The sequence below is a fragment of the Vulpes vulpes genome, chromosome 6 (assembly GCF_048418805.1).
Source record: "Vulpes vulpes isolate BD-2025 chromosome 6, VulVul3, whole genome shotgun sequence".
NCBI lineage: Eukaryota > Metazoa > Chordata > Mammalia > Carnivora > Canidae > Vulpes > Vulpes vulpes.
Window position 1 is genome coordinate 108454408 of NC_132785.1, and position 24255 is coordinate 108478662.

A 24255-nucleotide genomic window follows, 5' to 3' on the forward strand; every position below is an offset into this window, starting at 1 on the left:
GTTTTAAGGTTGGGGCAATAAAAAATAGAAATAGCTCTTCCTAGGGAATAATAATTTGGTGTAGTTCAGTAACAACGAATAATCTCAAATGAAAAACATTTTCTCTGGTTTATTTTTTTTGAATACCTATTAATCTACAGAGTATGTGATCCCTTGTAATTTACTTTGTAAGCTGGGTAGACAAAAATTAAGTTGTGCACATCCTAGTTCTTTTTTAAGTTTTTATTTTAATTACAGTTAGTTAACATACAGTGTTATATTAGTTTTTGGTGTCCAGTATAGTGATTCAGTACTTCCATACACCAGGTGCTCATCATGAGAAGTGCACTCCTTAATCCCCGTTGCCTATTTCTCCCATCCTGTTCCCCCACCTTCCCTCTGGTGACCATCACTTTGTCCTTAATACTTAAGAATCTGTTTCTTGGGCAGCCTGGGTGGCTCAGCGGTTTAGCACTGCCTTCAGCCCAGGGCATGATCCTGGAGACCCGGGATCAAGTCACTGCATGGAGCCTGCTTCTCCCTCTGCCTGTGTCTCTGCCTCTCTCTCTCTCTCTCTCTCTGTCTCTGTCTCTAAAAAAAAATCTGTTTTTTTTTAAGATTTTATTTATTTATTTATTTGAGAAAGAGAGAGCATGAGCAGGGGGAGGGGCAGAAGAGGAGGGAGAAAACCTCAAGCAGACTCTGCTAAGCACAGAGCTCGATCTCAAGACCCATGAGATCATGATCTGAGCCAAAACTAAGAGTCATGTATCCAACTGACTGAGCCACCCAGGCACTCTATATAAGAGTCTATTTCTTGATTCGTCTCTTTTTTTCCCCTTTTTTTTTTTTTTTTTAATTTATTTACTTATGATAGTCACAGAGAGAGAGAGAGAGAGGCAGAGACACAGGCAGAGGGAGAAGCAGGCTCCATGCACCAGGAGCCCGATGTGGGATTCGATCCCGGGTCTCCAGGATCACGCCCTGGGCCAAAGGCAGGCGCCAAACTGCTGCGCCACCCAGGGATCCCTTTTTTTCCCCTTTGATCATTTGTTTCTTCAATTCCACATATGAATAAAAGTATATGATATTTGTTTTTCTCCAATTGACTTACTTCACGTTTTATATAATACACACATGTATATGTACATACACCCCCACATCTTTATCCACTCATTAATCGTTGGACACTTAGGCTGCTTCCATAATCTGATTATTATAAATAATGCTGTTATAAACATAGGAGTGCTTGTATCCCTTTGAATTAGTATTTTTGTGTTCTCTGGGTAATTACCCAGTAGTATGACTGCTGGATTGTAGGGTAGTTCTATTTTTAACTTTTTTGAGGAACCACCATACTGTTTTTCACAGTGGTTGCACCAGTTTGCATTCCCACCAACACTGTACGAGTGTTCCTTTTTCTCCAGCTCCTTGCCAACACCTGCTGTTTCTTGTGCTGTTGATTTTAGCCATTCTGACAGGTATGAGGTGATATCTAATTATATTTTTGATTTGCATTTCCCTGATGATAAGTGATGATGAGCATCTTTTCATGTCTTTTAGCCATCTCTGCATCTTTGGAGAAATGTTTGTTCGTAAGTTCTGCCCATGTTTTAATTGGATTATTTGTTTTTTGGGCGTTGAGTTTTATAAGTTCTTTATATATTTTGGATATTAACCCTTTACTGGATATGTCACTTGCAAATATCTTCTCCCATTTCATAGATTGTCTTTTAGTTTTGTTGATTGTTTCCTTTGCTGTGCAGAAACTTTTTATTTTAATGTAATTCCAATAGTTTATTTTTGCTTCTGCTTCCCTTGCCTCAGTAAACATAGCAAGAGGTTGCTACAGCCTATGTCATAGAAGTTAGTACCTGTGTTCTCCTCTAGGATTTTTATGGTTTCAGGTCTCACATTTAGATCTTTTTTTTTTTTTTTTTAAGATTTTATTTATTTATTTATCCATGAGAGACACAAGGAGAGGTGGAGACATAGGGAGAGGGAGAAGCAGGCTCCCTGCAGGGAGCCTGATATGTGGGATTCTATCCCAGGACCCTGGGATCTTGCCCTGAGGTGAAGGCAGATACTCAATGGCTGAGCCATCCAAGTGTCCCTCACATTTAGATCTTTAACCCATTTTGAATTTATTTTTGTTTATGAAACATGATTTAGTTTCATTCTTTTACTGCTGTCCATTTTTCCCAACACCATTTGTTGAAGAGACTGTCTTTTTTCCCCTTAGATATTCTTTCCTACTTTGTTGAAGATTAATTGACCATATAATTGTGGGTTCATTTCTGGGTTTTCTATTCTGTCCCATTGATCTGTGTGTTTATTTTTGTGTTAGTACTGTAGTGTTTTGATTACTGCAGCTTTAATGTAACTTGAAGTCTGGAATTATGCCTCCAGCTTTGCTTTGCCTTTTCAGGATTGCTTTGGCTATTTGGGATCTTTTGTGGTTCCATACAAATTTTAGAATGTTGTTCTAATTCTGTGAAAAATTCTGTTGACATTTTGATAGAGATTGCATTAAATGTATAGATTGCTCTGGGTAGTATAGACATTTTAACAAGATCTGTTCTTTCAACCCATGAGAATGGAATGTTTTTCCATTTCTTTTTGTCATCTTCAGTTTCTTTTACCAGTTATAGTTTTCAGAGTGCAAGTCTTTTACTTCTTTGGTTAGGTTTATTCCTAGGTATCATCATTTTTGGTGCAGTTTGTAAATGGAATTGTTTTCTTAATTTCTTTTTCCGCAGCTTCCTTTTTGGTGTATAGAAATGTAACAGATTTCTGCACATTGATTTTGTATCCTGTGACTTTACTAAAATCGTTTAGCAGGTTTTTTTGGTGGAGTCTTTCAGGTTTTCTTTATGTAGTATCATGTTGTCTGCAAAAAGGGAAAGTTTTACTGCTTGCTTACTGATTTAGATGCTCTTTATTTCTTTTTGTTGTCTGATTGCTGTGGCTAGGACTTCAATATTATGTTGAATAAAAGTGGTGAGAGTGAATACCCTTGTCTTGTTTCTGACCTTAGGGAAAAAAAGCTCTCCATTTTTTCCCATTAAGGATGATACTGGCTGTGGGTTTTTCATATATAGCCTTTATTATGTTGAGGTATGTTACCTCTAAAGCTACTTTGTTGAAGGTTGTTTTCATAAATGGGTGTTGTACTTTGTCAAATATTTTTTCAGCACCTATTGAAATGATCATATGTATCTTATCCTTTCTCTTATTGATGTGACATTGATTGATTTTCAAATACTGAACCAACCCTGGCAACCCAGGGATAAATCCCACTTGATCATGGTGAATGATTTTTTTAATGTGTTGTTAGCTTCAGTTTGCTAGTATTTTATTGAGAATTTTTGCAACTGTGTTCATCAGGAATCTTGGCCTGTAGTTCTCCTTTTTATTTATTTATTTTTTTAGTTCTCCTTTTTAGTGGTGTCTTTCTCTAGTTTTGTTATCAGGATAATGCTGCCTCATAGAATGAATTTGGAAGTTTTCTTTTTCTATTTTTTGAATAGTTTGAAAATAGCTACTATTGTTTAAATAGTTTGGTAGAATTCATCTATTAAGCTATCTGGTCATGGACTTTTGTTCATTGGAAGCTTTTTGATTACTGATTCCATTTCTTTGGAATTATCCGTCTGTTCAAATTTTCTATTTCTTCCTGTTTCAGTTTTAAATGTTTGGTAGAATTCATTTATTAAGCTATTTGGCCATGGACTTTTGTTCATTGGAAGTTTTTTGATTACTGATTCCATTTCTTTGGAATTGTCTGTCTGTTCAAATTTTCTATTTCTTCCTGTTTCAGTTTTAAATGTTTGGTAGAATTCATTTATTAAGCTATTTGGCCATGGACTTTTGTTCATTGGAAGTTTTTTGATTACTGATTCCATTTCTTTGGAATTATCCATCTGTTCAAATTTTCTATTTCTTCCTGTTTCAGTTTTGGTAGTTTATATTATCTAGGAATTTATCCACTTCTTCTAGGTTGTCTTAATTTGTTGGCATATAGTTTTTCATAATATTCGCTTGAAATTGTATTTCTGTGGTGTTGGTTGTTATTTCTCCTCTCGTTTGTGATTTTATTTATTTGAATCCATTCTTGTTTTTTCTTGGTAAGTCTGGTTAGAGTTTTATCAATTTTATTGATATTGATATTGAACCAACTCCTGGTTTCATTGGTCTTGTTCTATTGTTTTTTTAGTTTCTATATCATTTATTTCTACCCTAATCTTTATTATTTCCTTTCTTCTTCTAGCTTTAGATTTTTGTTGTTGTTGTTGTTTTCGTTTTTTTCCTAGCTCCTTTAGGTGTCAGGTTAGGTTGTTTTTTTGAGATTTTTCTTGTTTCTTCAAGTAGGCCTGTATTGCTACATACTTCCTTCTTAGAACCATTTTTTGCTGTATCCCAGAGGTTTTGGACTGTTATATTTCATTTTCATTTGTTTCCCTGTACATTTTAAATTTTTTTCTTTTATTTTCTGGTTGACCCATTCATTGTTTAGTAGCATGTTATTTAACTTCCGTATATTTGTGCTCTTTCCAGATTTTTTTCTTGTGGTTGACTTTTAGTTTCATAGCATTGTGGTCAAAAAAGGTGCATGGTAGGGACGCCTGGGTGGTTCAGTGGTTGAGCGTCTGCCTCCAGCTCAGGACATCCCAGGAGTTCTGAGATCAAGTCCCACGTTGGGCTCCTGCATGGAGCCTGCTTCTCCCCCCTCTGCCTTTGTCTCTGCCTTTCTCTGTGTCTCTCATGAATAAATAAATAAAAATCTTTTTTAAAAATGCATGGTATAACTTTGATCTTGAATTTGTTGAGGCTTGTTTTGTGGACTAAATATGTGATCTCTTCTGATCTTTAGGTTTGTTATTAACTGTTTTTTTTTGTATTTAGATGCTCCCCTTTTGGGTGCATAAATATTTACAGTTGTTACATCTTCTTGTTGGATTATACCCTTATTATTATATTATGTCCTTCTTTGTCTCTTGTTACTGTCTTTGTTTCAAAGTCTGTTTTGTCCATTTTAAGTCTTGCTACTCTGGCTTTCTTTTGACATCCATCTGTGTGATAGATATTTCTCCATCCACTTTCAATCTGCAGGTGTCTTTAGGTCTAAATTGAGTGTCTTGTAGGCAGCATATAGATGGGTCTCATTTTTTCTTTTCTGTTTTTAAATATTTTATATATTTATTCATGAGAGACACACACACAGAGAGAGAGAGAGAGAGGCAAAGACACAGGCAGAGGGAGAAGCAGGCTCCATTCAGGAAGCCCAACGTGGGATTTGATCCCAGGTCTCCAGGACCACAGCCTGGGCCAAAGGCAGCACTAACCTAGGGAAGGAAACAGATATCCAGATCCTGGCTACCTGGGCTGCCCCATCATTTTTTCTATCCATTCCATCACCATATGTCTTTTGATTGGAGCATTGAGTATACTTACATTCAGAATAATTACTGATAAATATTTATTTATTGTTATTTTACTGTTTGTTTTGTGGTTTCTGGAGATTTTTTCTCTGATCCTTTCTTGTCTTTCTCTCTTCCATGGTTTGCTAAAATTCTTTAGTGATACAGTTGACTTCTTTCTCTTCATTCTTTGCATATTTATTGATAGTTTTGATATGTAATTACCATTAGGTTTATTTATAACCTCTTCTGCATGTAATTTATATTAAATTGATGGTCATTTAAGTTTGAACCCATTTTTTCCTCTTCTCCCCACATTTTAAATATATGTTGTCTTATTTTACATCCTTTTGTGAGTTCCTTGACTGATTTTTTTTTTATAGAAGTACTCATTTTTACTGCTTTCATGCTTCTACCTTTATACTGTCACTTTTGGTCTCTCCTTTACACTCAGAATCCCCTTTAATATTTCTTGCAGGGCTAGTATAATGATAATGAATTCCCTTGTTTTTGTTTGTTTGGAAAACTCTTTGTCCTTTTTTTCCCTGAATGATAGCCTTGCTGGATAGTGTATTCTTGACTGCAGAGTTTTCCCATGTAGTGCTACCTTCAGGCTTGGAAAGTTTCTGCTGAAAAATCTTGTGCTGGCCTTCTGAGTTTTCCCTTGTAAGTTACTGCCTTCTTTTGTCTTGCTCCTTTTAAGACTTTTTCTTTATTACTATATTTTGCCAATTTAATTACAACATGTCTTGGTGTGGATCTGCTTTTGTTGATTTTGATGGGAGTTCTTTGTGCTCCCTGGATCTGGATATCTGTTTCCTTCCCTAGGTTAGGGAAGTTTTCAGCTGTTACTCTTCAAATAAATTCTCTTTCTTCTTCTGGGACTCCTATAATAAGAATGTCATTACATTTGATAGAGTCACTGAGTTCCCTAAGGCTATGCTTATTTTGCTTAATTCTTTTTTCTCTTTTGTTCAGCCTGATTACTTTCCATTACTCTGTCTCCTTAGGTCACTAATTTATTCTGCTGCTTCCATCCTGCTGTTCATTCCCTCAAGCATATTTCTCATTTCATTTATTGTACCCTTTCTCTCTGCTATTTTATTCCTTCTCTCTGTTAACGTCTCACTGATATCCTCTATTCTTTTCTCAAGTCCAGTTAGTATCTTATGATCATTGCTTTAAATTCTTTATCAGGCATGTTACTTATATCTGTTTTGCTTAGATCTCTTCTGGCCATGTTCTTGTTCTTTCATTTGGAATAAATTTCTCTGACTTCTCATTTTGTCTGAGTCTCTGCCTCTTTCTCTGTGTTAGGAAAGTCGGCTACATCTCTCATTCTTGAGGGTAATGACTTTATGAAGAAAAGGTCCTGTAGTGCCCTGCCATATGGTCCATATGGTATCTCCTGTTCCCCAGGGCCTCATGCTTCTGAAAGTGTGACCAGTGAATGCTCTGTAGGCTTTGCTCTTTTGTTCTGGCCATTTTATCCTTCAGGCCAGCTATCTGCAGAGGCTCTTTGCCAGTTGTGGGCAGTGTTTGGTCCCTGGCCTGAATGTGGTGCGTTTTAAATAGATGTGCTCTGGTCTGATTGTGAAATGAGACCTCTTGCCACCACTGCCAGGACACTCCACAAACTCCCACATCGGGAGATGCAACGTGAGCGTTTGCTTCAGTCTTCTGAGAGAGGAGTTCTGCCTCACTGAGGCTAAGTTCCGCAAGAGCACGGTGGGCGGGGGGGGGGGGGGGGGGGGGGGGGGGGGGGGGGGGGCAGGTCTTGGTTTAGGCAAGTTAGGTCGTTAGTGTTGGTGCTGCACTGGTTCCCACAGGTAGTCCTGTGGTTATGCTGAGGGGTAGGTGAGGGAAGTGGCATTGGCCAGGTCCTTTGTTCCTAGAGGGGTCTCTTTCTGTGAATGCTGTCCCTCTGGGATGTGCTCCAAAATGAGCAAATAACTTTCCTACTGTATGCCAGAGGCATTCTTCAGATTGCTATTTCCACGCTCTATATTTGCCTGTCTTCTCTCCAAGAGCAGGGCAATTCTCTTATGTCTCTCCCAGCCAACCTGCTGACCTTTAAAACTCCATGCTGAAGGGACAATAAGGGAAAGGAGGGAAACTGAATGGGGAAAAATAGAGGAAGACCAACCATAAGAGACTCCTAACTCTGGGAAACAAAGGGCAGAAGGGGAGGAAAGTGGGGGGATGGGGTAACTGGGTGGCAGGCACTTGATGGGATGAGCACTATATGTTGGCAAATTGAATTTAAATTTAAAAAGAAAGACAGATGGCTTTTTCTAATGCGCCTGGGTGGGCTCAGTGGCTGAGCTGGCCTTCAGCCCAGGGTGTAATCCCGGGGTCCTGAGCATGCATCGGGCTCCCCTCAGGGAGTCTGCTTCTCCCTCTGCCTATGTCTTTGCCTCTCTCTCTGTCTCTCATAAATAAATAAATAAAAATCTTTTAAAAATAAATAAAATAATTTCAACATAAAACTATTTGTGCTGAAACATATTGCTTATTTAAAACATAATTACATATTTTTTCTTCTAATCCTATGTTCTTTATTTTATCTGAGTTTAAAGACTTAATTTAAGCTGCAGACTTAAAAGTTAGCTCTTAGTTTATTCAAAGTGAAATTGACCAGTGTGTTTAACTCTGTGCCAAGGACGTGCTGTTTTTTTCTTCAGTGGCCACAGTCTGTCCATTTCTCCATCCTTCATCCTCCTTAACCATAATCATCTTTTGCTAAAGTGTGTCCCCTTGATCCCAAGGGAGATTGAGAGAGTAGATGAATCTATCAAAATAAATACAATCAGCATAAATACATAGCAGAAAGACCAGAGATCTCTGTATACAAAAGCCCACATTATTTAGGCTTTTTTTTTTTCTAAAGTCCATGAAGGAAATTTAGGTTTTCTACACACTAAAAATCTACTTTAAAAAGAGTTGGGTATGGGATACCTAGGTGGCTCAGTGGTTGAGCATCCATCTTTAACTCAGGTGATGATTCCGAGGTTCCCACAAGGAGCCTGCTTCTTCCTCTGCCTATGTCTCTGCCTCTCTTTCTGTATCATGAATAAATAAATAAAATCTTAAAAAAATAAAAAGAATTGGGTGTTATCAATTTTTCCCCACTGCCATTACTATGTATCTTCTCTTTGGCCAAGTGGTTGCTATTTGGAGAAGCCTAGTCATTTCATTACCAGTCCTGTAAATGGTAATAGGAAAGGTCAGTATACCTCTAAGAGCAGTAATGCATTTCTGTGTCCAGTGTGAACAGCATGGAGTATGCATGCTCTCGTTTTCTTTCCTTGCAACAGATAATAAATCACAAGCTAAATTTATATACAGTCTTGGGGGCTTCTGGGTGACACAGTCAGTTAAGCGTCCAACTCTTGGTTTCAGCTCAGGTTGTGATGTCAGGGTCATGAGATCAAGCCCCCCATGTCAGGCTCCATGCTCCATGTGGAGTCAGCTTGAAATTCTCTCTCCCTTTCCTGCCCCTCCCAACTTGTACACTCTCACTCTCTTTGTCTCTCTCAACTAAACAATCTTTTTAAAAAACACAGTTTCTACAGACTTTGGTGCTGTGTCCCCAGTTTCATAGTTTCTCCTTAAGTATTTCAGCTTTTGCAGAATTTGATATATCTGCTTGTTTTTTAATTGTTAATGTAAGAATCTATACTTGATATATTATTAAAATTCAAAATGTATCTGCTTACATTTTTAAACTATCAGAATACCTGCCAATGGGAAATATCCAGTTTATGTATTTGTAGTTAAAATCTTTCTGTAAGTGATAGCAGTTGAGTCCATCTCTTTATCTTATGAATGAAAATAGTAATACCTGCTTCCTATTTTCTAAGAAAGTCTGTTTTTTTTTTTTGTTTGTTTTTTAAGAAAGTCTGTTAATCTAGGGCATTTATAGTCTGTTAGGGAAGATAAGTCTGTAATAGATCATAGCAATATAGTGTAAAAGTTCAAAAGTAAACCTCAAGATCTAGAAGTAGCTCTAAAGAAGCAATGATTAATTAATTATTTGGCAAAGACAAGAAAGATAAAGCAAGGGTTGATGACTAGACTCATGGCAAGTGGACAGGGTTAGGGCAAAGACATTTCAGGAAGGAGACTAGTATATGCCAGGTTACAGAGATGGGAAATGGTCCAATGTGCTCTGAGAGCTAGAAATAATTTTGTACTGCTTATATAAAAGGCTGTAGTCACTGCCCAGAAATGCCACTGGAGAGCAGACAGGCCAGATCCAAAGGGAGCTGTGTGCTTGGATTTTATTCTTTAGGCGAGGGAAGGATTTAAAGCAGGTGATAGTCACAACTGTCTGTATTTGGGGATTACTGGCAGAATGGATCGGAGGGAGTGAGCATGTAAAAGGTAGGAAGACTAGGCAAAAGGAAAAATAAGATCAGTAAACCAGAAAGGAGGGACAGAAGAGATGGAGGACTGAGCCGAGAGCTGAGAGCTGAACTGTTCAGGAGTTGGAAGGGTTTAGGACTTGGTGACTGGCTAGAGAATTTTCTTTCTGGAACTTAAGATACATGGCTTTCTCCACTTCTCCGCAGTTAATTCCTAATGTTTTTATCTCTTTGTTTTAAATATCCCTTAGACTACCAAGAGAATGAAGAGCTCATTTATGTATGTATTTTTCCTAAAGCCCAGCCTAATGCTGTGTTCTTTTTAGGTGAGATGGGCAGACCTGGAAGAAAAGAAGGATGCAGATAGGAAAAGGGCCATAGGTTTTGTGGTCGGACAGACTGATTGGGAGAAGATCACAGATGAAAGTGGTCACCTGGCTGAAAAAGCCCTCAATCGAACCAAATATATATGAGACTTAGTTTTTGAGCGGAGTCATTAATTCCTCTAAGGTAAGTTTGCACAGTCACGTAAATAGCCTACTGTGTGGTTGTTTTGAAGGGTTTGAGATAAAGGAGACAGCATGCTTTACTAAAAAGGCTTCTCTTCTTGTATTTTCTGGTTCTTAGAAGAGTAAGTATGTGCTAGTTGCCAGTATATACAATGAGGGTGTTGGAAAAGGGAGCAGTTTTCTGCAACCTGGCTCACTTTATACAAGACTTGAGAAAAGCTTGGATTCTTTCAATTTGAGAAGGAGTAGAACGATGAGATACTAAAGTCTATTGAACTTTCTGCCTGCTGTTTCGTGGCTTGACAGCCTTTTCTTTTCCTTTCAGGTGGTTCGCTTTGAGGTGATTCTGAAGCCACAGCCTCATGGAGCTTCGTTGTGTGTCACCTTGCCTTCCACGTTTCAGTTTTTGTTTTGTTTCTACCACTTTAGTTTTTTAAAGTTCTCCAGTGTCCCCAAGAGGTATTAGAATCTTGCTGTACCCAAGCAAGACATTAATTTTTCTTTTTAACTATTTTGGGGAGGGAGGGAGTGATAGCTTAACTGCTGAAACCATGTGGGGGTCTGCTGGAGGATTCCAACAGAAAATATTTCCTCCACTGTACAATGTCACAGACTATCTCTATCATCATTGCTTTGTGGCTGTTTTTGTTTTTTACTGTATGTAACTGGTAGCTGATTGTACTAGGATTAAAAACAATAAACTTTCACGATAAAGCCGATGAGTATTCATGGGCTATACAGCATGGGCCCCTTTCTCTTGTTTTCTTAATTTTATTTTTTATTGCTTTTTTAATATGATGTGTTCTAATTACATGCTAGCCGAACATCCCAAAGCCTTTTTCCCATTGAATATTATGTAGCTCAGTGATTCCATAGCACATATTGTAAACACAAGGAAGGTGCACTGATCTTTGTTTGATAGCTGATTTCATTCTCTGTCTTTGCAGCATGAAGACTAGTATAGACAATTGCAAATAATCATCAGTTCTCTGGAGCACATCAGTTCTGTAGCATGGTGTTTTATTGTCTTATTTTTTTGATCCTCTTGCTGTTCCTCCCTCTTTTCACTTTCTCCTTTCATGCTATGTTATAATTTGATTTTTCCCTCATCTGGCTTTGATTCCTGGTGGGCAGAACTGATGTACTCCATAGAACTCAGGAGCTTGTTGCCTTATTGCTAAACTTGAATCATTGATGTTTTCATCAAGATGACAGGGAAGGATGAGTACGGAGATGTGCAGCCTTCTGGCAGGCACCCTCTAAGCCTGTCGAGTTTTCAGGTTCTTGCCAGATTGCTCATTATTGGAAAGCATGGCCTTCTGCACAGATAGTACCTTCATTCTTCTTCTCTTGTGGATAGTACCAGGTGGAACCTAGAAATGCACAGAGCTAAAACCCAAATACTCAATTTAAAAGCAAAAAAACACTTTTCCCTTTTCCAATCTGCAAAGAAAAAAACATTTTGTGGCATGAGAGAAGACAGAAAGGAGCCTTCTTCCTCAAACACCATTTCCACTTTGTAATCGAACTCAGCAATTTGTAAATATGTTCATAAAAGGCTTAACTATTTTGAAATATACACTTTTGTGCTACAGACAAAAACCTTTTAATTTTATGACCTACATTAAATATTGTGTAACCAGAAATGATATTTATTAGCACTCAAATAGTATTGCTTTGGGTTCAAGAATGTGAAATTATAGTACTGAAGATGAATTTAATGGGAATCCTGACAACTTTCTGTTCTTCTGTCTTCCCTGAAGTTCTGAATGTTTATATGTAAGAGGCTTTAAGATCATTAACAAGTCAATACTGAAGGTCTAATTGGCCACATTGGATGACTTCCACTGTTTGTAGTATTTAACAAGCTACTTTGGTTGCTTCTTGGCCGACAGTACACTTCTATGTACCCATCTTTCTCAGCCACCTTTATGAGTGAAGGTACATCACAGGATAACCAATAGAATTCTTGTTTGTACAGAGACGCACGTGAATCTACCAAATGTCTGTTCTTATCAAAAACAGTATTTCCAGAGTGTGTTCTCTAGTTCAGAAGACAATGGAAGCATATATGCTCTCATAAAGGATGTTTTACTTTAGTTTTCTTAACCTTTTTATGTTCTAACAGTATTTAGAATGCCAGTGAAATAAGAAGTGGTAATCACTTTAAATCCACCATATTTTTGCCTTGCAGCCATGCCTTTGTGTCTCTGATCTTATACCAAAGGGGATAGGGAAGAGAACAGTCAGAAATGGCCTCTGCTGGTTTTCAGAATATACAGAATAACATGACCTTAGGAGATGGATATAGAATGTTGGCTACTTTAGGAAGTTGGCCTAACAACCTCAATGAAAGAGAATAATGAAAAAAAAAAAGATAGGCCCCAAAAATAAAATAATAGAGACTGTCAGTTAATATTCGACTTTACTAATCTAATGAGACTGGTAAAAAATTCTTGAATTTGCATTCTCACTAGATGCAGAATAGAATTAGAAAGCCCAAGAATATCTTGGAGAAATTTGGTGTGAGTAAAAAATGCCTTGATAACAGATACTTTAAATTTATTGAGATATCCTTGGAATACAGAAAACCAAACTTGGGTTCCATTTATTTGCTAGTATTTTACGCATTTTACTGTTGTTTTATTAACATTGTTTTCTTTATCATCTCAAAAAACTGCTTGGTATGTGTTTTACATTTTTTATTATAATCGTATGAAGTTGATTTAAAATCCTGTGTTGTGTCTTGATACAAAAATAATCTGATGTTGGGGAAAGTTCTTGGTATCTTTAATGTTTCAGATCTCTTAAACTAAATGAAAACTCTCACTTTGGTGATTCAGCTCTGCTTGATTAGATGCAGAAATTTTTTCTATTTAGAAATCATTTATTTAGGGTTAAGTTGTCATATTCAGAACACATTATGATTGATTACAGGGATCAAAAGCCATCAGTTATACACAGTAATCTGTTTGTTGACACGATTCACATAATTTTCAAGAAGTTATACTTGATTTTGATATCAATGATTAATTCAGAAGTTTACTGACAGACAAAAATCTTAAATTTTCTGGTTGGATTTCTTTCCTTTGTGAAAGAATTCTGGTTGTTGTTTGGGCAAACCACGTATAAAATTCTGAATTGGATGACTAAAATTTCAACCTAGGTTTTCATACTTTGGAGGTGCCTCAGCTTTTATGTTAAGTATTTTATCCTGCTGACTGTGCAAGTTGCAGGTATTTTAAAGGTAATGTTGGTATCTAGAGCCTGGCATACTCTTAGGACTGTAAAAGCAACAAGTCGTCGGCTACAAAGAGACTGTATGGCTATTTTAAATACAGTTTAGAGCTACCAAAACAGATGAATTTTACTGGTACAAGTTCAAGTTCCTCTCTCAGAAGTTATGTGACCTTAAGCAAATCATTTAACTTATCTGGGCTTCCATTTCCTCATCTATAAAGTGAACATAACAAAACTTACCTAGCTAGCACAGGTTGCTGGGAGGAGTGAATTGAGAGGATGCTTGTAAGCTGCTTGGCCCAGTACTGAGCACAGAGTAAAAGGTAAAAAACTGGTAGTAGCCGTCATCATTGTCATTATTACTTTTTTATTTGTTCCTCTTTTTGCTTTTGAAATCTGAAATTTTCACTTGGCTTAAAGATAATCATCATCGTTTGTAGTCAGCTACTATAGACTGAGGTATGCCATATGAAACAGTGCAGTTTGTGTGTGTGTGTGTGTTGGAAGAGTAATCATTGAGAAGCATTTTCAGGTAAGTGGTGAAACTAATCTTCAGAACCTGTAAGGAGCCTTAAGAGGCTTAGGTGCAAAGGCTAACTACTAAATACCCAGAGAGGATAAGTATTAACAACAGTTGCCAGACGACAGGTGTGTACAAAGGTGAAGGTACTGAATTGTGGATTTTCTTTGACTTGCATATATTCAAAAAGAAAATGGTAATTTTATGCATAAGTAATACATGCATGTGGTATAAAATTCAGAAGGTTCAAGGGCATATGTATTAAAGTCTCCCTTCCATCTCAACGACCTCAGCCTCCCACATCCCATCTATAGAAGTGACCAGTGTTGCCTGTTAATTTTGTTTCCTTTCAGAAAAATTCTATGGATAAGCATTAAGTATTAACATTTTTGTTTTTGTGTACTCAAATGGTAGAGTGCTACACAAACCACCTTATTTTTGTTTTTTCTTTTTAATGGTCTTGGAAGTCGTTCAGATTGTATACAGAACATTCTCATTCCCCCTCTTTTTCTCTCTCTCTTCTCCCCTTTCTAACTTCTTTCTTCCTCCTCCTCTCTCTCTCTCCCTCTTTTCCTCCCTCCTTCCTTCCCCCCTCCTTAATTTCCAAAGGTACCTTTGTATTTTAAGGAGCTTTACTGAAAAATTTTAAGCAACCGCTTCATTTATATTTCTGTTCTTTTCATGGCATGGAATATATATTGTGTAGGTATATTTCTATACAGTTTTATTACATGTGTAGGTTGGTGTATCCACCCCCATCTTCCTCATACCCCCATGTCTAACCCCTGGCAATCATTAATCTGTTCTCTGTTTCTATAATTATATCATTTAAAGAATGTGATATAAATGAAATCATTTAAGATGTAAACTTTTGGGACTGGATTCTTGGCTTTTTTTTTTTTTAACTTGGCATAATTCTCTTGGCATTCATTCAAGTTGTTATGTGTATCAGTGCTTTGTTCCTTTGTATTGCTCAGTGGCATTCCATCCTTTTTTCCCTTTACAGCTGCAGAATATTGTATGTCGTTACTGTGATTTAATGTATCAGGTTTCTGTTGATGGATATCCATGCTGTCTTCTGTTCTTACAAAATTTGAATTTTATATATCATCATCACTCTGCCACTCCCTATGCTTACCTGAGTTTTAACAATGAAGGAACAGTACCAATGGCATCCTTTACATATTCTCAGGGGGATGATAGGCACTTTAGAGCCAGCATATCACAGGGGTGAACTATTAAGAGAGATGCCGTAATGAAATGACAAAGGCAGATCTTGCTTCCTGGTAAATCTTACATAATAGGATTCTGACAAAGCAAAGAATCATGATGCATCTTAGAGCACACGTGACTGAATGTTAAATCCTTAGACCACCATCCTCTGTACCTGGATATTTATGCACCACAACGATTGATCTGATTCCATTCTCAGGCTCCATTGCTTTCATGTTAGACCATGGTCAATGAGCATCCTCTTGAGTGAGGCGGAGCTTCTGCAGTTAATGCACAGCCGTCTGCCTGCCAGCAGGACCTTGCATTTGTGATCCTATGAGGAGCTTGTAGACAAATTTAACAATTTATTATAAAGGGAAAGACTTTGAGTCTTCTATTTAAGAAGCTTGCACTTTCTACCAAATATTCACATTCTTGTTTTTGACAGCATTGATCTAGATTGCAGATCCTTCTCCTGTATTTAAAGAATTAAAGTAATCTCTTCCACCATAACTTGGAATTTCTCTCATACCTATCATTTCTGATGGTGAGTTCTAATTCTTGGGTATGTCTAATGTTTGTTTCTTTTACAGCATCTAGCTAGCTTGGTGCATGGCTCATGTTATCTCTTGAGTGAATAGAGGGGATGTCTCCCATGAGCGTGGCAGTAGTCACACACTTATTCAGAGTTGGACAGGTAAAAAAAGGAGTGAGTCAGAGGGTGGAGACTGGCAAACTGGAGAACAAGGTAGGTCCGATTAAAGGGGAAACAACACCTGCAAAGCCACAGCAGATTGTGGCTATGTGGGGAAGTGGGTTCTTGTTGCCAGATTTTCTGGCTTTTCAAGAAAAGTGAAAAATCTGGGTTTTTATGTGTGAAATCATTGAGCACTAGGAACTTATTTTGGTTTTGATTTGATTGTTGGGGGCTTTTTGCAAATGATGCTTTGGCATGCACAGTTTGCCTGCCATTTCAGACTTGAAGGCTGCCAGTTTGAAACTCTTGATATTTAGAGAAGAGGTTGGAAAGACCTTAGGACTCATTCCGGTCAAATCCCTTCACTTTAGAGATGAAGTTTCTGAGTCTGAAAGAAGACAAATTATTTGCTCAAAATCTCATAGTTATTTGATGGCAGAACAAGACTAAAACTTGGGTTTCCTGGTCCCCGACTTAGCACTTTTTTCTTTTTCCTTAACTATGATACCTTCTTTCTGAGGGCCTTCATAAGTTCTCGGATGGTAAATGCTTCAGTATTGTGTGTGTTGTGTGCATGTGCACATGGGCTGTTTTCTAAATTCTGTGGACCTAGAAGTACGTTCTGATGTAAATATATCTATCAGGAACAATATGATTCAGTTGGTTACCTCTGAAACCATCTTCCTTGCATTCCCACAGTAAAACTATATGCTTGCGATCTTATTTATTACTTGTTAGATTGCTTGATACTTCTTTTTAATCACAGAAGCTTAAAAATTTGATGAGTATTGAATTCTTGTGTAAGAATGGAGGAGAGGAAATCATGTTTTGCAGTTTGGATAGCTCATAGAAATAATTTTGTTTTCTGTAATTTGTCATTTCTTATGTAATATAACTAGCCTATTTGCTCTAGCTCCAACAACTAGCATCTTAACCTACTTCACTTGGAAGTTCCCTGTTACCCATCTTATGAAGGACAGACTCATCAGCTTGGCAGTGAAATCCGTCAGTAACACGATCCCAACTACTTTTCCAGCTTCCTCTTCCACTCTTCTTACCACGTGTACACATACCACAGACACACTGTGTGACTTACTGTATCCTCAGCTTTCCCTAAGGTTTCCCATTTCCTTTAGAAATTGTATCTTAGGGCCTGGATCACATGCTACATTCTCCCTAAAGCTGTGTTTTCTCTGATCTTCCTGTTTTGCTTCCTCCTTCCAGCACAGGGTTTTGCTTGATTTGTCCTATGATCGGTCTCTCTCTCTCTCTCTCTCTCTCTCTGCCTTTGGATGTGGCTTTCATATATTTAATTTTTTTAAGTAGGATTAATATACACAGTTTCAGTTGCAATACAATGATTCAACAGTTCTATACATTACTCAGTGCTCACCACAGTAAGTGTGGTAACCATCTGTCACCAAACACAACATTATTAACATCTTATTGTAAATGAGAGTGTAAATTGGTGCAGCCACTGTGGAAAACAGTATGGAGGTTCCTCAAAAAATTAAAAATATAATTATCAAATGACCTAGTAATTCTACTACTGGTTATTTACCAAAAGAAAATGGAAAGATATATGCACCCCTGTGTTTACTGCAGCATTATTTACAATAGCCAAGATACGGAAGCAACCCATATGTCCTTCCGTAGATCTATGATCTCCTCTTAATTTATCTTTCTAGTAGAATAACACACACACACACACACACACACCTGTCTTGTCTTTCTGCCCCATCCCTTCCCATTCCCAAATACAGCTCCTAGAGGGTAAAAACTTTATTTCGCTCCTCTTCCATCCTTATAACACCTAATATGCAATACCTGTTATGTATAGTTGATGCTCATTAAGCATATTTAGAATTGATGCAATGAATTTAAATATAAAGTTAACTCATAGGTCAATATATGTGTAATTCACAAAACTCCAGTTCTTTTTTTTTTTAATTTTTATTTATTTATTTATTTATGATAGTCACAGAGAGAGAGAGAGAGGCAGAGACACAGGCAGAGGGAGAAGCAGGCTCCATGCACCAGGAGCCTGACGTGGGATTCGATCCCGGGTCTCCAGGATCGCGCCCTGGGCCAAAGGCAGGCGCCAAACCGCTGCGCCACCCAGGGATCCCCAAAACTCCAGTTCTTGAGTTTGCTTTTTCACTGCCTATTTTCCACTTGGTGGCATTTCCATAAGTACTATATAAACCAGGCATCACAAGTTCAAATGCCTGCTATGGATATAAGTGAAAGAATTGGCCAGTAGTTTCATAATGGCATGTTCTCTTCTTTCATCAGGAGCATACTTTGCAAACTAGATGTGTAGGAATATTCTTCAGTCTTGTGGGAAAATGTCCTCTCCAATTTTTCTCAAAATATTCTACACTATGTATCTTTAGTGTCCCTACATTTGGTAGAGATATAAGTACAAGTGTTCATTTTCTTCTTTACTCTGAGAAAATCAACAGTGGAAGCAGAATCATAAAGGCAACTGCTCTCAGGTTGGGGAGGCAGTAGGGCATGGTGAGGACTGAGTGCTTGCCCTATCTCAGTGAGATCGTTCTTCTCCAGCCAGGTGTTACCAAATGAAGATAAAGGGAAAGCTCAATTTTTATGTGATAAAGTCTTTTCAAAATACTATAGGGGCAATTGAGTAGTGGCAATGGACAAGTCAGCTGGAGGCTACATATTATTTACAGGCCATCATTTTGAGACTTCTGACATATGTCATAGAAGACTTTGGAAAGACAATTAAAGAAGATCTTAATAGGAGAGGAAACATCAGCTTATAGTTTGCATGTAAAGATTTTGACCAATACCTGGTAACTAACATTTTGGAGTAAATCTGTTTTCATTGAGTCAGATAGCAGTACATACATAATATACTAATGCTGAATTTGCAGTAGGTTATTTTTTGTTCATTGGTTGCTGTCACATGGATGCATGCATATTGCCTCCTCCTTGGGTGACATCCTTTCCATGCCTCCATTTATCAAGATGGCAGATGAGCACCTGTGTGTGCACAATTAAATAGTGTGCACACACTTATCCCAGAGAAAGAAGACTGCAAGAATTCCCTTTGGTTAAGTGGAGCAGCTGAGCAGCCATACCCAGAGGTGAATTTGACCAGAATGTCCTACTTATAACTCTCCATTGCTTGCTACTATTTCTACTGGGGAGAGAGGATACATGTCATTAAAGCTTCTTTGTTGGCACCTGTCAGTGTCAAGGTGGGTGTACTTTTGCTATGTTTGATTTCTTAAACTATATTTTGGGGCATTATCTTTTTCAAGTTTATTCCAGTCATAAAATAATTCATTCGTTCTCATTATTTAAAAATATTAAAATACTACAGATAATACTAAAACCCCTGTTGAGCATCAAACATTTTAAAATCTTAGAGGTAATTACTGTTACCATTTTGGGATGTGGCTTTCCAAATCTTTTTCTGTGCATTTATAAACATATATATGTACCTATAAGGGTATAGTTAAATTTTTTTTACGTGAGTGATACTCTTTACATGTTGTCTGCAAACCCCGTATGTCTGTGTGTGTATATATATGCACACACATACATATAAATTACATATGTGTAAGTATATATTCCATGATATCTATGTAGCATAGATTATTTCTCTTATTTGTGACAGTTTTTCACTGTCATGACAGTGTTACATTGAGCATTCTTGTAAATGCCCTTCTGGGGCATAGTTTCAAATTTTCCAGGGAAAATACAGAAAAATTTAATTATTGGGCTATAGGAAAAAATTTTTCCATTTATGTCCTTCTAATAATCTGTATGTGTATTTTAGAAAGAGTCCTAACTTAATGGCTGGGAATTTAAAAAATTGTTTTCTTGGTACTTTAAAATTCAGTCTTGAGTAAATTTGGAATTGATAAGGATAAGCAAAATAGACTCAAAGTAATAGCCATACATAGATCAAAGCTATTAAGTTTTTGGGAATAGGTGCTGTGTTTCAATGGTGGGGAAATTAAATTTTCAATTGAGAAGATTATCTCCCTTAGTTGTGAAGTTCTTTTTTCCAATTCTTTCTCTTCTCCTTTTGGAATTATGACAACTGGATCCATAAGTACTATGAAAATATTTTCTCACATCACACATCCTGTTTGATACTAGTTTGAAAATATAAGTTTTGATACTGTACCTTTGCATAAAAATAAGTATTAGTTTGGTAAAATCTGGAATAACTACTTTACATGAGAGGATCTAGTTCATTTTTTTAGGTATTAAAGGTTTTATTAAAAAGACATTCTTGGAGTGCCTGGTGGCTCAATTGGTGGAGCATACCACTCTTGATCTCAAGGTCATGAGTTCGAGCCCCATTTTGAGTATAAAGATTACTTAAATAAATAATAAAATTTTAAAAATAAAAGAATGTTCTTTACACAAATAACTAATATCAGAAGTGAAAGAATGGACATCACTAAACATCTCATGACATTAAAAGAAAAGGAATACCATGAACAACTCTGCCCACAGATTTGATAATCTAGATGAAATAGAACAGTTACTTGAAAGGTATAATCTGCCAAAACTCATAAAAGAGAAAATAGACATATAAATAGGTCTGTATCTATTAAGAAAATTGAATCAATACTAACAAACATTATTATTATTTCTTTTAACCAACCTTCAAAAACAAAAAGCACCAGGCCTAGATAGGCTTACTGGGAATTCTACCCAACTTTTTAGGAAGAATTTATACCAGTTTTCTATTCTCTCTTTCAGAAGATAGAAGCAGAAGGAATATTCCCTAACCCATACTATGAGGCCAGCATTATCCTTCTACCAAAACCAAAGACATTACAAGTAAAGAAAACTGCAGACTGTGGATTTCCATGAACATATATGCAAAAATCCCTAACAAAATATTAGCAAATTGAATCCAATAATGTATTTAAAAAATTATGCTCATGACTGAGTGGGATAGTATGCAAGGTATGGTTCAACATTCAAAAATTAGTACACGTTGTTCATCACAACAGGCTAAAGGAGAAAAATCACATCATATAAACAAATGAAAGAAGCATTGACAAAATCCAACACCCAGTCATGATTGAAAACCCTCAGTAGAGTAGAAATAGAGGGGAACTTTCTTAACTTGATAAAGAGTAACTATAAAAAACCTATAGCTAATATATTTCATATTTAATGGTAAGAAACATGAAGCTTTCCTAATAAGATCAGAAACAAGTCAAAGATGTTCCTTCCCACCACTGCTTTTCAAAATTTTGTTAGAAGTCCTGGATAATGCAAGAAGACAAGTGAAGGAAAGAAAAGATACACAGATTAGAAGAAATAAAACTTTGTTTGCAGAAGACACTTGTTTATGTAGAAAATCCAAAAGAATCAACAAACTCCTGGAACTAATACATACAGGAAGGTTACAGGATACAAAGTTAATATATAAAAGTTAGTTGTTTTCCTATGTACCAGCAATAAACAAGTGGAACTTGAAATTTAAAACAATACCATTGGGCAGCCCGGGTGGCTCAGCAAGTCTCGGGATCAAGTCCCACATCGGGCTTCCTACATGGAGCCTGCTTCTCTCTCTGCCTGTGTCTCTGCCTTTCTCTCTCTCTGTGTCTCTCATGAATAAATAAATCTTTTAAAAAATTTTTTGAAATACCATTTATATTAGCATCCCCCAAAACAAAATACTTAAATTAACAAGATGTATATGAGGAAAATTACAAAACTGATGAAAGAAATCAAAGAACTAAGTAAATACAGAGAGAATTCATGTTTCTGGATAGGTAGACTCAAAATTGTCAAGATGTCAGTTCTTCCCAAATTAATCTATAGATTCAATGCAATTCCAGTCAAATTCCCAGCAACTTTTTTGTGAATAATGACAAACTGATTCTAAGGTTTATATGGAGAAGCAAGGGACCCAGGATAGACAATACAATATTTTTTTTAAGATTTTATTTATTTATTCATGAGAGACAGAGAAAGGCAGAGGGAAGTAAGCTCCATGCAGGGAACCCAATGTTGGATTCAATCCTGGGACTCCAGGATCACACCCTGGGCCAAAGGCAGGTGCCAAACTGCTGAGCCACCCAGGGATCCCTAGACAACACAATATTGAAGAACAAAATTGAAGGACTGATAATACCTGACTTCATGACTTACTATAGAGCTATAGTAATCGAGACAAAAACAGACAAAATAGATAGTAGGCATAAATAAAAGGAACAGAAATGAGATCCCAATGTAGACCCACATAAATTTAATCAACCGATTTTTGTCAAAGGAGCAAAGGCAATACAATGGAAAAAAAAAATACTATCTTTTTAAAAAGATTGATAGGAGAGAGAGCATGAGCCAGGGGAGGAGCAGGAGAAGGAGAAGCAGACTCCCCGCTGAGCAGGAGCCTGACTGCCGCTGGATCCCAGGACCCCAGGATCACAGCCTGAGCCAAAGGCAGACACTTAAATGAGTCATCCAGGTGTCCACAAAGGTAGTATTTTCAACAAAGGGTATTGGAACCACTGGACATCAATATGCAAATAAGTTGAATCTAGACACAGACCTTACACCTCTTACAGAAAGTAACTCAAAATGGATCATAGAATTAAATGTAAAACATAAAACTATAAAGCTCTTAGAAGATAACATAGAAGTAAACCTAAATGAGTTTGGTGATGACTTTTTAGATCACCAAAGACACAACCCATGAAAGAAAGAATTGATAGGTTGGCCTTGATTCAAATTAAAATTTCTGCTCTATGAAAGACACTGTCAAGAGAAATGCCACAGACTGGGAGAAAATATGTGTAAAATACATATCTGATAAGGACTATTATCCAAAATATACAAAGAACTCTTAAAACTCAGGAATAGGAAAACAACCCAATTTAAAATTGGGCCGAAGGAGTTAACAGGTCATCAAAAAAAGTCGGCAAATGAGCATATGAAAAGATGCTTCATACCATATGTCTTCAGGGAAATTAAAATGAAAACACAAGGTATCAACACACACCATTAGAATGGCCAAAATCTAGATCACTGATGACAGCAAATGCTGGTGAGAATGTGCAGCAACAGGAACTCTTATTCATTGCTGGTGAGAACGCAACATGGATACCACCACTTTGGAAGATAGTTGACAGTTTCTTAGGGGAGTTGAAAACTATGGCCCCACAATAACTTAAACATGGATGTTTATAGAAGCTCTATTCATAATTGCCAAAATTTGGAAATAACCAAGATATCCTTCAGAGGTGAATGGTTAAGTAAACATATCCAAACAATGGAGTGTTATTCAACACTAAAAAGAAATGAGCTGTCAAGCCATCAAAAGACATGGAGGAAACTTAAGTGTGTGTTAATAAATGAAAAAATCATACACTACACATTATATAATCCCAACTATATAACATTCTGGAAAAGGCAACACTATGTGGACAGTAAAGATTAGTGATTGGTTGCTAGGGGTTAGTGAGAAGGGAAGCACTTTTAGGGCAATGAAACTATTCTGTACGATAACCGTAAATGTAGATACATGTCATTTATACTTGTTCATACTCATAATATACAGCACAAAGGGTGAACACTAATGAAAACCATGGACTTTGAGTGATGCTGATGCACATAGTTTCATCAGTTGTAACAAATATACCATTCTGGTGGGGATGTTAATAATGAGGGAGCCTAAATGCTTATATGGAGGCAGGCAATACATGGGAAATCTATGTATCTTCTGCTTGATTTTGCTGTGAACCCAACATGACTCTTAAGTCCATTTTTTTAATTATATACTTTGAGGATGTTCTGTTTTTCATAAGATCCCTCTGCTTTCACTAGATGTGAATCTGAGTTTGTCGGTAGGGTCTCTCCAAGATCTGAACAGCATTCCTTAAGTTTATTGTCAGGGAAGTATATTGACAGTGAAGGCCTTAAACCAAGAACTGGTATGGTTCTGGTTGAATAATTGCTTAGATTCCATAAGCACTTGAACATAAGATTACTCTCTACATATACATGTTTGGAAAAACAATGAAACATAAACAGTGTTCCATGTGAAAAGTCCTATGCTAGAGCGGGTAATTATAAAACTTTATATCTAAAAATTGCCTGGGGATCTGTTAAAACAAGGCTCAACCAATGATATACTTAAAACAATTAGAGTCTAGAGGTAGGACTCAGGCATAAGTAATTTTTTAAAAAAAACTTTTTTTGTCTTTGAAGATTTTATTTACTTACTTGAGGGAGAGAGCATGGGTGGGTGGAGGGGCAGAAGGAGAGGGAGAAGCAGACTCCTTGCTAAGTGGGAGGCCAATGCAGG

At 37.0% G+C, this 24255-nt stretch overlaps 1 protein-coding gene across 4 annotated transcripts in view; it reads left to right on the forward strand.

Annotated features, from left to right (window-relative positions):
• Window positions 1-11018, forward strand: part of YLPM1 (YLP motif containing 1) — a 75672-nt gene extending 64654 nt beyond the window's left edge. For all 4 annotated transcript variants that reach the window (XR_012002249.1, XR_012002250.1, XM_026008604.2 and 1 more), the window contains 2 exons: window positions 10093-10276; window positions 10601-11018. Coding sequence is in view for 2 of the 4 variants with exons in the window: in XM_026008604.2 (XP_025864389.2) it covers window positions 10093-10239 (147 nt within the window). In the remaining 2 variants the exon portion in view is untranslated. The remainder of the gene's footprint in view (window positions 1-10092; window positions 10277-10600) is intronic.
• The last annotated feature ends 13237 nt before the right edge of the window (window positions 11019-24255 follow it).